At 43.3% G+C, this 17,010-nt stretch overlaps 2 protein-coding genes across 3 annotated transcripts in view; one reads left to right on the forward strand and one right to left on the reverse strand.

Moving 5' to 3' along the window:
* The window catches only part of nck1b (NCK adaptor protein 1b), a 33,035-nt gene extending 21,436 nt beyond the window's left edge, over positions 1-11,599 (forward strand). For both annotated transcript variants that reach the window (XM_084339868.1, XM_084339869.1), the window contains 2 exons: positions 5,200-5,954; positions 7,417-11,599. In XM_084339868.1, coding sequence (XP_084195994.1) covers positions 5,200-5,954; positions 7,417-7,617 — 956 coding nt within the window. In that variant the 3' untranslated portion in view covers positions 7,618-11,599. The remainder of the gene's footprint in view (positions 1-5,199; positions 5,955-7,416) is intronic.
* A 280-nt stretch (positions 11,600-11,879) lies between these two features.
* Positions 11,880-16,286, reverse strand: bdh1 (3-hydroxybutyrate dehydrogenase, type 1). Its single transcript, XM_084339870.1, has 5 exons — positions 15,690-16,286; positions 15,320-15,430; positions 14,687-14,828; positions 14,427-14,579; positions 11,880-13,097 (listed from the first exon to the last, which is right to left on the reverse strand). The coding sequence occupies exons 1-5, from the start codon at positions 15,900-15,902 to the stop codon at positions 12,631-12,633; spliced, it is 1,086 nt and encodes a 361-aa protein (XP_084195996.1). The 5' UTR covers positions 15,903-16,286; the 3' UTR covers positions 11,880-12,630.
* Positions 16,287-17,010: the final 724 nt, after the last annotated feature.

A 17,010-nucleotide genomic window follows, 5' to 3' on the forward strand; every position in this document is an offset into this window, starting at 1 on the left:
GACGGCATGGCTGTTGCTACATAGTAATTAGGCAACCTTGCTGTGATTGCAATTTAGGGCATGATAGGGACTCTGTTTTTGTGAGTCACTGCTGCTGAGCTTGTCCCAGTCTTCGTGCTCTGGGGATGTTCCGACGCTGTCAGACAGCCTGACGCGGGGTGTTGTCGTCCACAGAGGAAGAGCCCTGGAATGGAGGGAAGCCGAGGGGTCGAAAGGGCCCTGGCAGACAATGGACGGCCAGCCAGCGCAGGGAGGCCAGAGTTAAAAAACAAAACTACTTCCCGTCTGTCACTGGCAGCCAAACAAACTCCACCGGCACTTTCTTCTCCTCCTGCTGGTACACCTCATCTGTAAACAAAAAGCGAATTTTTTCAGAGGGGCTTAACATGTGCGTGTTAAGGGCTTTTGTCATTGTTTGCAGTGATTTACCGCCATGTGACGCTACACGACTTCCTTCCTCCGCATCCTACTCTCAGGAAATGCACAGGAAAAAGCATCTGACGTGGTAACAAAAGTTTCCAGCGCTCGGTAGTACTATTGAATTCCCCTCCTCTCTCGAAAGACCTCTCACAGGTAGCAGCAGAAGTAGCAGCAGGGTTTCAGTGGAAGCCCCCGCATCTGCTGCCTATATACATGCAAAGTTGGCAGTGTTCAGGTTTTAGCGAAGGTAGAGAGATGAAGCTCAGGGACTGAGAGGAGGGTTGTGCTTCCCTCGGTCAGAGAGGAGTTGGTGTGTATTTTTAGTTTTTCACCTTCTACTGAGTACTATTACTTTTACTGTTAATGTTAGTTCAGCCCTTTTGTTTGTGTGGAGGAGCCTTATCCTTACATTTGGCATATTGACGACTTATTTATTGTTTGATTCGGTTCTACTCATCCTCACGTGGGTGTTTTGTGGCAGGTTTGAACAGCTCTGTGGCCTGCTGTTGATACGGACTGTCCCATAATTAAAGATTTCCAGCTTCAGTCCTAATAACCAGTGATGTGTCCGCCATAACAACTCTGCGTCCCGTCTGAACTGCCTGACCTCAGACTGCCCAGTCATTCTAACTACGTGACTTTCATACCATATGCAGGGTTTTTTGGGGCTTTTTTTTTTTACAAGACAGGTGGGAAGCCCCTAGAGCACTTACATGAAACTAAATGTACGCTTGCAGTATAAATATTCCTATAAATAAATTTAGCTAGTTCTATTCTAGTTCCACTTACACGTCCTGTCCTCTTGTTTGCAGATGTGTTTCCTGTAGACATTTAGCATCTTGTCAATTCGGGCGGCAGCTAACAGCTATTTTCACTTTTAAAATAATCTGCCAAAATATTAGCTTTCATTTTTTAAAGTTATGTCTTCAGATTGCCTTTTTTGTACGTTACCCTCTCATGCTCTTTATAAATGTGAAAGAAAAGCAGCAAATTCTCACATCTAAGAAGCTGTAACCAGCAAGTATTTGACATTGTTGCTTGAAAAATGACTATAAATGGATTATGAAAATAGTTGGCAACTCATTTACTTTTGCCGCTCTGTTGTTAATACTAGAATGCCTAGTAGAAGTCCACTTATTTAAAGGAGACATGATGCTCATTTTCAGATTCAGAATTTTGTTTTGGGTTACAACAAGAATAGGCTTACATGCTTTAGTGCTCAATAAACGCTTCAGTTTTCTCATATTGTCCACTGCTGCAGCACTGTATTCCCCCTCTGTCTGAACTTAGCACCTATCTCTTCAAGGCCCCGCCTCCGCACAACCCAGTCTGCTCTGATTGGTCAGCTCACACATGCCTGACCCAGCAACACTAACAACAACAGAGCAGTTGTGCTAAATCAATTCTTACGTGCCAAACTAGCCGTTAGGCTTAGATTATGCAAATGTGTGACTCTGTGACATAGTGTGATGTCACAAATTCAAGGAATTAAAGATGAGACTACTGACGAGGCGTTTCAGGAGAAGTGGTTTTTTTTTTGTGGGAGAAAGGAGCCTCTGTTTGACCTTTTTAACTCTCAAGATATTTTACATGCACGGGAACAAGTACAAAACACTGAAGGAAAAACGTAAAAGCATACTAGGTCTCCTTTAATGAGATCAAATTGTCTCCAAGGTTCAACTTCAGTGAACTCACAAACATGGCAGAGTATCAGGAAGTTTTTCTCCTAAATCAGTTGCTGTCATTTTGAGAATGCAGCTGTGTCCACCATTAAAAGACGGTGGCCTTGCTCTAAGCAGCCCCAATGCTGCCTGTTTGGTGTAAAAGCCTGACAAGATAATAGCTTCTGCCAGATTGACAAAAGAAGCACAAACTCACGGTTGTTCTCGGCGGCCACACAAGTGAATTCTCGACAATTAACCTGCAACAAGTAATCCTTATCTTCTCCCAGTATCGTCTACCTATAGTTGTGCAGGCAAATCCCAACTTCCCCTTTATTGCCTCGGCTTAGATTGAGCATCTAGTCAAATGCAACGGTCTTTGACTGTGCTTTTTTAATGCAAAATGTTCGCGTGAGTGTAGCAGGAAGCAGGGAATAAAATCTCTGACAGGGGACACTGATAAGGGCTCTGTTACCTGGCCGGAGAGATAAAATGTTAAGCTCTCAGTTGTCCCCGCTCTCAGCGGGAGCTAAAAGATAGTTTATTTATGCAGGGTTGACCCCTAACCTTTGTTTGGAGCTAACTAGGTCATTTCCAACCGTGCACGGAATACATCCTGGGGCTTGCACCTGCACGAACATGTTTTCTTGCTCATCATGTGATATTTTAGCTGTAGATTCTGTCAATGTTGTATCATTTCAGACACTTGTGTTGTATTTTAGTAGGGCCAAACAATACACTTCAAACCAAGTTTATTAATCTACATTTAAAGGGGCGCTATGTAGTTTCGGAAAAGGAATTTAAATTCAGACTTTTAATATTTACAATATTAATGAGGTAATTATACAAACTCAGAAATATTTATTTTTTCTGTGACTGTTTAAACAAGCTGTTCTCAGAGGAAAATAAGGTCCCCAGAACACTGTTTGAAGCTAGAAAGGTGGCAGGGTCTGCCACACATAAACAAAGTGAAACAGTATGAAATTGCGTTGTCCTCTAAGGTCAGGTTGTTTATTCAGTCATGAAAACAAAGGGGGTTTGTTTATTATGAACATCTTTCTCTTCTGATTAAGATGTCTTCCCCAAAACTACATAGTGCATCTTTTATGTTGTGTTTTAATATAAATAAATATATTTATAGATATACAAATGTTTTGATCTTGTCTTTCTGCAGTTCCCCCTTTGAGTTATTCGCACTGCACCGAGACATAACCAGACCTAACCTCCGCACACAGACATCAGCTCTTAACACCCTGTCTGGAGTCTGTAGTTATGTACAGTGTGTGTGACTAATAACAGGGTCTACCTGGAAGCAATTTGACGTTGGACTCTCAGCACTACCATGAAATTTGTCTGCTCTCCTGGAGTCACGGACACCTTTCCGTAACAGTTTGTCTGTGGTGAAACAGGTTCAGTACGGCGTTGTGACAAATTAGTCACGTTCCTCGCTTGGCAAACAAACACAGACTACACCCTGCCTTCCTGTATAATTTCACCAAGCTGACTTTGAATTATGCAAGCAATAGCCTTTGCAAACGTAATCAGAAACAGTTAGCACTGGTCTGATCACTGTGTCTGGGATCAATGTCTACCTCGGCTCAAGTCTGGTTTTGTCTGCATCATCTGTTATGCCGTAGATCTGTCATAATAACAGTGATTTCACACTAGCTTTGCAAGAATTAGCAAAAAAAAGGTGCAAGTAATGTATAGAGAGATCTCGCTGTGAGTGTTAGAACAAATTTCTGGAAAGTTGGAAGTAGCTGTGATCTCACCCCGGCATCCACTGCTAGCTACACATGTGCCTTCATACAACTGTTAGCATGCCAGGCTGCCAAGTGGAAATTCTTGTCCAGTAAGACGATGACCACAAGCCTGCCAAAGCTCTGCGTCCGGGCTCCATAACCCAGGAGAAAGGCTAAAGGGCCTAGTAATCCCCCTTCTGTTAGCCTCTGGGCTGTTTAGAGACGGCGCCGCTGAATGCAGGTCTTACACTCCCGCACACAAGAGGTTTGACTGCACCCATGATAGAATTCAGTCTGTGGTCATTCCCTGTTTGACTGGAAACAGCCAGAAAGGGAAAAAAGCTAGTTCTCTGCTAAACCACACTTGATAAAGTCTTGATAAGTACACACATTTTAATCATCCCCGCTGTACGCTGGAGTCAAACGGTCAGCTCAGTGGGGTGTACTGGGGGTTGGGAGGAATGAGGGGGAAGTGGAGGGTTTGTGTGGGCAGAGTGTTGGCAGAAATGGGACGGAGTTTGGTATCCAGCTGCTGTGCAAGCGAGGCCGCAGGTGTCAGGTCAGCCGAGGTGATTAGCGCAATGTGATTAGCAGCAGTGAAATGTGACCGAACAGAGTTCAAGCAAGTGTATTTTGTAATTAATTACAATGCTAGGCAGCAGTAATTTGATGATCAGGGCGCACTTTTTTAGTTTCCACAGGATTCATAGGGCCATGCCAAAACAAGTTTTCATCCCACTCAGCCACACCAGCGTTGCTTTTTTGTTTCCTCAGCACCTAGGCCTAATCCTCAAGAATGTATTTGGACTCAGACTGAGGGGGGGTTAGGGCACTGTAATGTGGAAAAGGAATGATTTTTAGCCCTACTTAGCCGCCCTCCCTGTATTTCAGCACAACCCCTAATGCTTATTATCGCTGCATGGTATTTTTCTGGGGGGTTTTTCCTCCTCCCTTAAATTTTCAGAGGTGTTTTCTAAATGGTGTGTGTGGTTTTTATTTTTTTGTTGAGACTTGTTCCACACGAGTGGAAGGATGTGAAAAGTGGAACTGTTTTAAACACATTTTCATACTGTTTTACTTTGATTTTATGTGGCGGACCCTGCCACCCTTCGCTTCAGTGTTCTGTGGACCTTATTTTCCTCTGAGAACAGCTTGTTTAATCAGTTATGGAAAGAATAAATATTTCTGAGTTATTATTACCTCATCAATATTGTAAATATTAAAAATCTCAGTTTGAAGTCTACGTAGTGCCCCTTTTAAGTTGAATCACACAAAAATACCTGAAGGCCTGAGTGCCTACTTGCCTTATTCACTGGACCTAATTGTGTCTGATGTTGTCTGTTTTGACTCTTACACCTTTTCTTGATTTTCTCTAGGAATCGGGAAGGTGAAGAGCAGAAAAGGGGGGATGAGAGACACAGCCTCCAACGCCGACACAGACATGTACGCAGATAACGGCGAGCGGCTGTACGACCTTAACCTGCCCGCCCTGGTCAAATTCAGCTACACAGCAGAGCGCGAGGACGAGTTGTCTCTGGTGAAAGGCACGCGGGTGGTGGTGATGGAGAAGTGCAGCGACGGCTGGTGGCGCGGTAGCTACAGCGGACGATCCGGCTGGTTTCCATCCAACTACGTGACGGAAGACGTGGACGGGACGGCGGGGGGAGGGGGCATGGGCGGGCTCGGAGACTCGGCCGGATCGCTAACAGAGAAGCTGGCGGCCGTGGTGAACAACACAGCAAACGGGAACAGAGTGCTGCACACGGTGCAGGCGCTCTACCCTTTCAGCTCAGGCAACGACGAGGAGCTAAACTTTGAGAAGGGCGAGGTGATGGAGGTCGTGGAGAAGCCAGAGAACGACCCGGAGTGGTGGAAGTGTCGCAAAGCGGACGGACAGCTTGGCTTGGTGCCTAAAAACTACGTCACTGTGCTGGACTCGACCTCCCATAAACCCGCAGCAGGGCCCGCCGGGCCGCCCACACCTGACTGTGACTACATCTCGCCTTCAGGCAGTGGGCGCTTCGCAGGAAAGGAGTGGTACTACGGAAAGGTGACGCGCCACCAGGCGGAGGTGGCCCTCAACCAGAGAGGCATCGAGGGAGACTTCCTCATCCGAGACAGCGAGTCATCGGTCAGTAGCTTACACCTACTCATCCAACCACAGTTTACAGTGTTAAAGCGCCTTCACACTGTTATTTTGAAAAAGATGAGAGTTGAGGTATATTATAACCACGTATGGGCGACATGAGAGCGTTGAGTTGGCTTGGAAACACCAACAACTACAGTAAACAGCTCGTTTGTTCACACAACAGAAAACTTTGCAATTAGATTCCACTTCCTGTTCATGTAAGGTTAGGCTACTGAAACCCCACAGGATCATAAATATCCATGAGTCAGATATACAGGAAATCACAACAATTATTCAACTACAACTTTCTCGTTAACACTTATTATCATGCAACAAAATAATACACTTGCCAGTTGTAAATGGCACTTACAATTGTGTCTGGATGCAAAAAAAGATGCATAAATTACTATTTTAAAACCCAAATAGATTGGGCAAACAAAACGGAGATAAACGTGCGTTGTGATTTCATTCTAAGCTGGGCTGCTTCTCAAGTTCTGGTGAGGAACGCTGACTGTGAGCAAAGATAATGAAAGTAAATGTATCCGTTGTTTTAATTATTGATCATTACAAATGCAAATAAGTACCAGGTGGTCACACAATGAGAACCAAATCAATCATGTATACAAATTGCATCCATTAAAGGTCCAGTGAGTAGGATTTAGTGGCATCTAGCAGTGAGGTTGTAGATTACAACCAGTAAAATCCTGCTCGCCTCACCCTCTCCTACAGTGGCTGCTAATAACACACAGGCCCTCTGTAGAACCAGTGTTTGGTTTGTCCATTCTGGGCTACTGTAGAAACATGGCCGACTCTGTTGAAGACGACCTGCTGCCTCTGTAGATATAAGTCTCATTCTAAGGTAACGAAAAACACACGGATTCCTAGTTTCAGGTCATCCTACACTAATGAAAACAATATTATGAATATAATTTTCCACTTCTGCCAATAGATCTGCCTAAATCCTACACATCAGACCTTTTAAGAAGCATCGATAAAAGTCTCATATTCACTTCACAGCCCTCTGAATCAAATCTCGAGCTGCCTAGAGATTGCCGCTCCTATCATCTGTCCAAAATGGCGGTCCTAGACTGCATCATGAGACGCATCCACAGGCGACCGAGTCTAGAAACCAACCAGTCAGAATATCACATTAAGTGACGCAGGATACAGTGGCTGCTGCGACATTTCCTGAGCTGCAGTTTTGGATAAAGTTCAGGAAACCGCTCCTTCCTTCTCTTCTGAGGTTTTTCGATATACTGCATAGCAGTGTCGGCACCACAGCCAAAGCTTTTTAATTGTTTCACTGCATTTATTCTTGTATTGATAGCCTCACATTGACAGTGGGAAACGATTTTAATTCGACCCGTCTCGCACAGTGTGACAAAGAGTAAATTCACACCGTCCTTGTTGTCCGAAGGCGCCCGTCTGACCACTCACAATAAAATATTTCCTTTCCTCTCCACAGCCAAACGACTTCTCCATCTCCCTGAAGGCGCAGAGCAAGAACAAGCATTTCAAAGTGCAGCTGAAGGAAAACCTTTACTGCATTGGACAGCGCAAGTTCAACTCTATGGAGGAGCTTGTTGAACACTACAAAAAGGCCCCCATCTTCACCAGTGAGCAGGGAGACAAACTGTACCTGATCAAGGCCCTGGCTGCCTCCTGATCCCTCTCTGTCACACACACACACACACACACACTTACACACCGGCACACACACACACACACCTATACATTAACTGCATCCATCTATATATATATATATATATATATATATATATATATACATTCAGATACTTACGCCAGAACACACACTAACATTTAAACTCCCAGCCTGAGGACTTTAACACATCGTCAGGACTTAAATGCCCAGATTTGTGAGCATTCCAAGAGGAGCTGTGGATAAAGCATGGGAGAGACACGGAGGAGTGGAAAGAGGAGACAAAAGAGACTATGGACTCCTGAGAGTTGACTACAGACCTCTTGGTCGCCTATTTTAAATTATCCAGATGTGTTAGGTCATAGGCAATGCCATGTATTTCCACCTTGATATCTACTAGAGTTGCATTTAGTTTCTTTTTTTTTTTTGTTTTTGTTTTTGTTCATAATATATAATCTTTTTAACAGTTTCTTTTTAAAATGTGATGATTTTTAACTGTATCCAACACACGACAACCACCCGTATGAGGCATTCTGTTAGCAGATCTTCAAATTCTAGCCTGTAGAGGTCTACATTTCAAGTCATTTTTCTGTGTTGTCTGTCTTAATTCGTTCTTTTACGGTCGTGGACGCACTAATCCACAACTCCTGCTAACTGCTAATCATGAATAAAAATTAAGTGACCAAAATATATTTATTGATACAATTCTGTTAGGATCACAGTTGTAGAGATCGCACGCATCTGTTTTTTTTTGTTTTCTTTTGTTTTCTTTTGAGGGTTCCTCTTCAAACTAGTCGTTCAACTTTTCTTTTTGTACGACAGAACTGCTTGTCTCACATATTGCTGTATCCATATCATGTGAATGTTATAAAGCGGAGGCATCGCAGACTCCGCGGGGGCTCAACATCCCGTGACTTTTGCATGCGTGCACGCAAACAGAATGGAGTCCTCGCACCTTTTTCGCTGCAGCTCTTAAAAGATGAAATTCGACAGTCCGCGTGAGTCATGAGGGGGATATAGAGGTCATGTGAAGAGTCAAAAAGTGTTTTCCCCTCTTAGACAGCTGATGCGTCCTCCCAGTGTTGCCAAAGGGGACGTTTCTCTGGGGTTAGAAGGAAGGAGGGCGAGGGGGGAGGGAGGTGGAGCAGACAAACCCGCCAGAGCTGGGAGGGGAAATGGAGGACCAGAGGGTGATGTCACTGCTCCTGAATTAGTGATCACTGGAAGTAATGGAGGAGTTAAAGGTCACCCAGGGGTCATGGTTGCGGGGGGATATACATAGAGGATTTTCAGAAAACGATTCCTTACAGCTGAGTTCTGGTTAAAAGCAAAAGCAAACTAAGAAGAATGCAATGCAAATGTGTGAAAACAGTGCACCTAACATATGGTCTGTAGTTACAGTAAGGTCTCTAGATGAATGGGTACTTGTTTGGGTGAAAATGGACCAAGTAGTGTTTGAATGTTTGAAGGGCAGCTAGCGCCAGCGCCTGCAATCAAAGCTGCAGCAGCGCCGGCAGGGAGCCGCTCCAACAGCGGGCTCAGGGAGATGATGATGATCACGATGCTTGCGATGATGAGTTCTCCAGCTGTGGCCAGTTGGACCCAAGTGCAGAGAAAGAGGGGGGAGAAAGAGAGGGAGGGGGAGGAAAGGGGATTTCATAGAGGAGGAATGGAAAAATGGACCCTAAAAAACAAATCTAGGGAGGAGACTTGGAGAATCTGCTCCACTAAGTAGAATATGTGGATTACCGCTCCCAGTTGTACAAGGGCGGGGAAATGAACGGAGGCCAACGCTGATGTATCATAGCTGAGGATAAAGGATTTTTTTTTTGGGAGGATTTTTTAAGGTCTAGTCGATCCAGGCATGCCCGAAACATGGGCGTGAACTTTTTTTTTTGTCCCCCAGGTGATTGACATAGCTATTCACACAAGAGCCGGCGCGCTCTCTCTTTTTTTGGAGCGGTCACGTATTAATTATAAACAGTGAAACAATTAGCTTTCAGTTTGATTTATGACGGGTTAAAAAACGGGCGAGATCTAATTATAGACCCGCAGCACAGTTTGAGATCTTAATTCAAGCGAGACAAAAACATTCCAGAATTAAAAGGATTCTGTCGAGACCCGATACCCGGCAGGTTTACGACTATATGGTTCAAAATGCCAATCACGGGAATGATTCTCAGCATGGCTCGACTGCTTTTTTGGTTCATTTTAGGTCCAAATACCACGGAAGAGGATTTGGGCAACTGTAAAAAAACAAATGTTGTTCTGTTCCTCAGAAATGACTTTTTGCTCACAGTTCTGAGTTTAAAGTCAGAATTCTGAGGAAAAAGGCAGCAATATGGGTTTACACCAGCCCTATTCCTCTTCTGCACTACTTCTTTTTACCCTGTAACCCTTATCTCAACTTGTATATGACACTTTTGCGGGTATTCCCTTCATGTGCAGCAACCCCACCTTCCTCTTTTTGGTTACTGTAATATCAGTCACCAGATAAGTATTTGGGTTACAGGAATCCCGTCATTTATTACACCCAAGCCCTGGCTGTTGTATCAGTGCCATTATCCTCCCTGACACTTCATGTGATGAGATAGTGTTTGCCTACAGTAGTCATGAACTGCTGTGAGCAGCCCAGTTTTTTTTTTTTTTCTTTTGTTTTTGGTGAAATTTCCTCCCCGACTTCCAGTAGTACAGCATTTGCGATATTACGCAGCATTACAGTGACAAACGCCAACGCAGTGTGCCCCAGTTTGAGGGATTTAGGAGATTTTAATGTGCCTTCACAGCTTTCTGTCAACCAAAGGTTTAGCGTCCCCCCTTTTTAGTTGTATTCTTTATCTTGTTCTTCCCACTTTCTCTTGTCACCTCCGCGTGCTATTTGGTTAAAGCTTTGCATGTGCGTCAGTTGAGTCTGATCAGTGAGCGACGTCTGAAAACATCCTTAAAGAGAAGGGTATTTCCTCATGACGTTATTGTCCAACTCTTTGTTTTTTTTTTGGTCTTGCATAAAATGCCCATTAGGTGATCTTGTGTGTAGTTTCAAGTGACCTTACCTTTGCTGATTTCATCAAGTATAACTTCTTAAATGAACAGTGAATGCCTACATGTACAGTATAAAATATGTGATGTTCATTCAGAGACATAACCCTCCCTCCCTCCCTCCCTCCCTCCCCCAGGTGTGATGTAATCATGACCTGAATCTCATGTTATGAGCACCTCAAGTTAACGGTATCACACATTGTTGGTCGTGAAGGAACCGTCACGGTTTCCGAGGAAATAGTTTTTTATCGTCTGTATGCATTTCATATAAGACTAGTGTAATAAGACATTCACTTTTGCAGTTTAGCCACTTAAATATGTAAAGAAAAAAAAATCCTGGATACTTAAATGTTTTACTTGATATTCAAATACAGAACTACAGTATCGCCCTTGCATAGATATTGTTATGAACTGGGATCATTTTACACCAACGGAGGCCGCATGAGCAGAGCCTTGTAGCTGTACAGAAATGATTTTAAATCTGCTTAAAAAAGACATTGAAGTCAGTTGCGACGGATATTATCAAGAGACTGTTTGTCAAACTATTTCCCCCCCACCCCGTTTAAAAAACTACAACGCAGCTGGAACCGCTTGCTCCTCGACTGCTAAACAAGCCTGAGATGATCCTTTACGCCTGGTTTCTTGATAATATTCCCAGCAAGTGACCCCCGTGTTTAAACTTTGGTGCTTTTGTGCTGCTTACATTTCTATGGTGTTCTTTGTCTCACAAAGCTTTTTTTTTTTTTTTTTTTTTTTTTTTGTTTCTGTATGAGAGAGAGAGTGAAGAAAGCAGATCCATGCTGTGGAATGATAAAAAGGCAGTGCTGTGAAATTAAATGTCATGCTCTTAATACTGTTTTTAATGGAGGGGAGATCGTCTTCAGGTGTAATAATTTAGAAGAGTTTATTAGAGTGTTCAAAAGACGTAATAAACGATACAAAAAAATGTAACGTCTGCTTGTTTTTGAGTCGTTAAATGCCGGGACTTCCATTTTCATGCATTTCTTCAGCTGTATTTTACTGAATTTCCCCCCCAAAAAATTCTTCTCTGTGCTTCAGCTTTGCTATAATGTGATTTTAATACTATTAACATTATCTGAGACTGCAGATGGTTCATGCATGAGCACAGCAGCGGTGGTTTTCTATGATGCACGTGCACCCCCTGGTGGTCATTTGTATCATTACACTTGCCAGGCCCTATATTAAATGAGACCAACAAACCACACAACCACATTTTGGTCAATTTATTTCAAATCATGACACTGTGATTGTAATATTTTTCAAAATAAAATGCTCTGTTCATTCACATTATTGTATATACAAAATATTTTTTTCCCACTGAGGAGGTGGGGGAGGGAAGGGGACCTTTTCGTTCGCCCATTAATCACATCAATCAACTTCGCTGTCGAAGTGGCACGCAGGATTCTCATGGCGCATTGCGAGACAAAGTGGGCTTGTGTTGGCCGTTACGTAACTTCGGGGCGAGTCGAGCCAAAATCTCACCACGTTCTTACAGTAGCTGACCTTGGTTTGTTCCGGCGTCAGTCACAACAGAGCAGCAGGAGCCGTCTGTTGAGCCCTGCCAGCTTCAGGCGATTCTCAAAAGACAAAACATTAGAAATATAACGGGGACAAACACGTTTTTTTAAAAGATAAAACCACAAGTAATGACGACGCAGTATTCACAGCTACCAGTATGTCATAGCCCTGCTGATATCCAACACAAAGTAGTTACTACTTATCACGGCATGTATCTGTATAGATAAAAGTTGTGTTTTTTTTGTCAAAGATATAAAAAGTTTCAGTTTAAAAAATCATTAAGTTTTAAGGCATGATCAGTGAATGATTGCAAGTGCTGAGGAATGTGTCGCTGAGTCCCCTCTCTTAAGTTTTGTAGATCTGCGTAGTTACGCTACATAGTTGAAGAATAAGCTGCAATTTGATCTGAGAGGGGTGAAACAGAAGGGAACAGCTTCTCTTCTAGAAGTAGAGGAAGTCGGATATGGCGCCGGGCAGATGGGTCATGAGCTGCACTCTGATCCACCAGTGGGGCTCCATGGGGTTGTACCTGGTGTAAGGACGCTTGGACACGATGGCATCAGTGATGTCATCCAGCACAGGGGCCACCTCCTTCTGCCCGCTGTTGCAGTAAGAGCGCATCAGAGCCATGTGCTGCTCGAAGTGGGCTTTCCCATAATCCTCCTTCACCTGCGCGGGCGCCTCGCTCCACAGCTTGTTGGCCGTGCTGGCCACGATGTCGCGGGTCAGGATGCCGGTGGCCACGATGAAGTTACCCGGCTCGATCACGGACACTTTGACGCCCCAGGTCTTCATCTCGTAGCGGAGGCAGTCGGAAAAAGCCTCCACGCCGTATTTAGACACGCAGTAGGGCGAGCGCATGACGTTTCCCATCCTCCCGTACATGCTGGCCAGGTTCACGACGCGGCCTGCGGAGATGTTCAGAAACGTGACCAAAACAAAACTGTATGACACGATGTGATTTAATTTAGCACCACGAGTAATGAAATTATGTAATTGCTTCCAACTCAAAGTTAAGCCTCCAGGTCCAAAGTTCAACTCTCTTTAGAGACGCTCTTAATGAGTGCGCTGCCTGGAGTCGAGCTTAGATAAGCAAATAAATTAACCATATTTCCTGATGAGTCACTTATTACCGAAAAGCTGCTACTGCACCCAAGCTGAGAAATGAACTACTTTTGTATTTTCTCTTCAATATCACCTGTTTAAACTTGATTTTAGGTGACTAGCATGACTTCACTGGATTATAACCTGTTAAACTGGTTTTCACTGTATATTTTCAAGACAGCTTTTTGTGTAACTTCTTTTCTTTGTCAATATTTTGAGAGAAATGATCAATATTCAAAGAGTCATTTCACATTATTGGGAAAGACTTGAAATGTGTCTCTCAATTTCAGGCACGTTTGCATTGTTAGCATCTCAGGCTGTCACTAAACCAGCATTTTGAACAATAAAAAAGAAGAAAAAAAACAATACTTCATACCTGTTTTTACACTACCATAGAAAAAAAGAAAAACGTAGGTAAAAGTAGATATTTGAAATCAAAGGTGCTGTATGTAATCCTGCCAAATTCAGATTTAAACCAAATGGGGAAGCATATAACCAGAGTTAACCGCAGCTTGGACAGCAGGGCAGTGTTTGTGTTTACACCACCCGCACAGAAGCTTTGGACGGGCAGGTTCAGGCGGGTTACGGAGATAACTTAGATTCAAGATTTCTCGATTCAAAGATGTCATCATTTCAGAGCGGTTATTTCTTCACATTCTGTTGATCGTTTGAGTTGATTTTTAAATGTTTTAAGATAAAATTCTTACATATTGCACCTTTAACATCCTCCACAAAGTGTTGGTACAGGAAAAAGTCACTGAGTCTCTGTGCATGCTCAGAAAGAGCAAAAGAAAATCTGATTGTAGATCTGTTTTTTGTACAGCTTTGGTGCTTTCAAAACTATCAAATGCGGATATAAAATTGTTTTAAATAAGTGATATCTAAGTATCAATACTTTTGACAACCTTATCAGCATCCCTCACAGAAATCATGGGACACAACTCATTAGTAGGCTGCATAGTTTTCCTGCAAACAGGAATTCGAAGAATGTTTATAATCCTAGAAACTCGGAAAATGTCAAATCCAAGGTGCTTTTCCCTTTAAGAGTTTGCAGTTCTGCTTCTTTGGACACTATTTAACTTATTCAAGTATATATGTCACGTGTAAAATACTGTTATTTTCCAGCTTCTGACCTTTGGCCCTTCGGATTAACGGCAGAACAGCCTTGGTGACCCTGATGGTGCCCCACAGGTTGACCTCTGACACCTGCTTGTAGGTGTCCATGGACGTGAACTCGACATCTCCGAAGGTCGACACGCCAGCGTTGTTCACCACAGCCCACAGACCTGGGTCATGAGCAGTGACAGATTGTCAGAGAGGGGGGAAGAAGAGTTTGTGAATGAACACATACACTGACCTTTAATCTGAGTTAGTGAACGCAGGACTTATTCACCCTTTTCTGAGTCAGCCAGGTTGTCTCTGATATACTCCACAGCCTGGTTCACCTGCTCGTCGCTGCACACGTCCAGCTGGACTACTTTCATGCGATCTGAATGAAACTCCTCCAGTTCCTTTGCACCCTCTCCGCCTTTATCCTGCAAGGATGACACTTCTCCTCACCAACACATGACATTAAGATGAAGATTTAAAGGGGCACTATGTGGTTTTGGAGGAGAAATTCAAACTCAGAATTTTTATTACGGTACTAATACAAACTCAGAAAACATTTTTTCCCCATAGCTGAATAAATCAGAGGAAAATAAAGTCCCTGGAAGACTGTTTTGAGCTAGACAGGTGGCAGGGTCCGCCACATATAGACAAAGTAGAACAGTATGAAACTGTGTTGTCCTTTAAGGTCAGTTTGTTCAGTCTTGAAAACAAAGAGAGTTTGTTTCTTTAGTTCGTTCTTCTCCAAAACTACACAGTGCACCTTTAACCTATTTCTACTGGGACATGCAGCTACAGGCCGTGAACTTGAGAAGGACGCCTCTTCGGAGCAGCTTTGGCAGGAGCCAAGCATTAAATATGCTGACTTTCATCAGGGCTGTTGCGTTGAACGGGTGTCGCTTTATATTTTTATCCGTACCTTGAGGAGACATCCAGCAAAGACGGTGAAGCCCAGTTTGTGCAGATGTTTGGCAAGTGCATGACCAAATCCACAGTCACAGCCTGTGACAAGCACGGCTTTCCCTTTCACCTGCAGAGAGGGGCACAACACAGTGAAGGCTTCTCCCCAAGTGACATATAAAGCTATACAGACATGCAAAAAAGATATAATACCTTGAATGCATTAATAAATAATCTTTATACAAATAAAACATGTTGGAGCTTTAACTCCTCTGGTCTTAACTGCATGGATGATGCTGTGACACCTGCATCCTGTGCACGTGTTGTGGGACTACACAATGTGACCCACACAGCACATGAGTTCATTATAGTGTTAGAAATAACGTTACCTCCACCAATCCTCTGGGAATCCGAGGCGTCGCAACGTACAGCACAAAAAGTGAATACAGCATAACTATGCACTCGGTGACGCTCGTCTCCGGTAAACCCAACATCCTCATCGCCGCGTTCAGCAGGGCAGGCAGTCCCAAACCCAGCACGACCGTCAGAAGGACGGAGAACGACACCAGGAGAGCCACTCGGAACGCGGAGAGCGGGGCCATCTTGACGGAATGGTGTGTTTACTTTCCTGGCGGAGCGGAGCGGTCTGTATCACCCACAGCGCGGGTCACGGCACGCCCCCCGGATCACATCACCAAAACCCCCCGAGCTGCGTTCAAGTTAACGGAGACCTGGAGTACATGTGTTAGCAAGCGCTTAGCGTTAGTTAACGTTAACTTGTTACGTTCACCCGTTACTTTCCACACAAAACGCGTATATAACGACCTGGCCTCAGCTGTGTCCAGCCGTTAGGTTTGTTTGGGTCAGCTTCTAATGAAAGATACAAACACTATTTTCGTATATTTCTCAAAAGTTGAATGGCCGTCATTAAAGTCCAGTCTGGCTGTCCTTCCCGGACTCAAGCGAAGCCGGAAGTGTCCGGGAGGAAACCCTCTTGCCTTTTCCCATTTTTCTTCTTCTTGGTTTTGGAGACGTTTCCAGTAAACCATGACCGATGAGAGAAGCATCCCTCCGGGTCACTTCCGGCTTCGCTTGAATCCAAAGTGTTCGGAATCAATGAGTAAATACATAAATATAGACACAAACAAATACATAAAAAAATAAATAATAATACAGTGTTTACCAGTAACAATTTTACTGGAGTTAAAGTAGAAAACATACTTAAAAAAAACAAAATTAAACTAACTTATTAAAAACAAATGTGTTTACTTAAAAATGTATTCTGATATTTACTAATAACCAATTAAAAAATGTGGTCAGTAAAGTATTATGTGATGTGATGCAAGCATCACAATATTAAAGTGATGTAATTTGATTACTTTTTCGTTACTTTTGGATTACCTCAATACCAAACATGTGCAAATAAAGATGATTTTTATTTCATCTCCATAACAAGTGTGTACTGTTTACTTGGTTTCACTCAAGACCAGAGTGCTTGTGTGTTGTCATGTGTGCGCAGGTTACATCAGTGTTTATTTAAAACATGTAAGCCTGTTAGTAATCCTCCATTTTACTGAATGTATCTGTAATTTAATTACATATTTTTGTCTCTAACTTTACTAGAATAATTCACTTTTTTTTTTTATCCTTATTATTTAATCCTGTTACATGTATTCCCGTTACTCCCCAGGCCCGCCTATCACAATTCCC

This window comes from Pagrus pagrus (genome assembly GCF_965226575.1).
Source record: "Pagrus pagrus genome assembly, chromosome: 20".
Lineage (NCBI taxonomy): Eukaryota > Metazoa > Chordata > Actinopteri > Spariformes > Sparidae > Pagrus > Pagrus pagrus.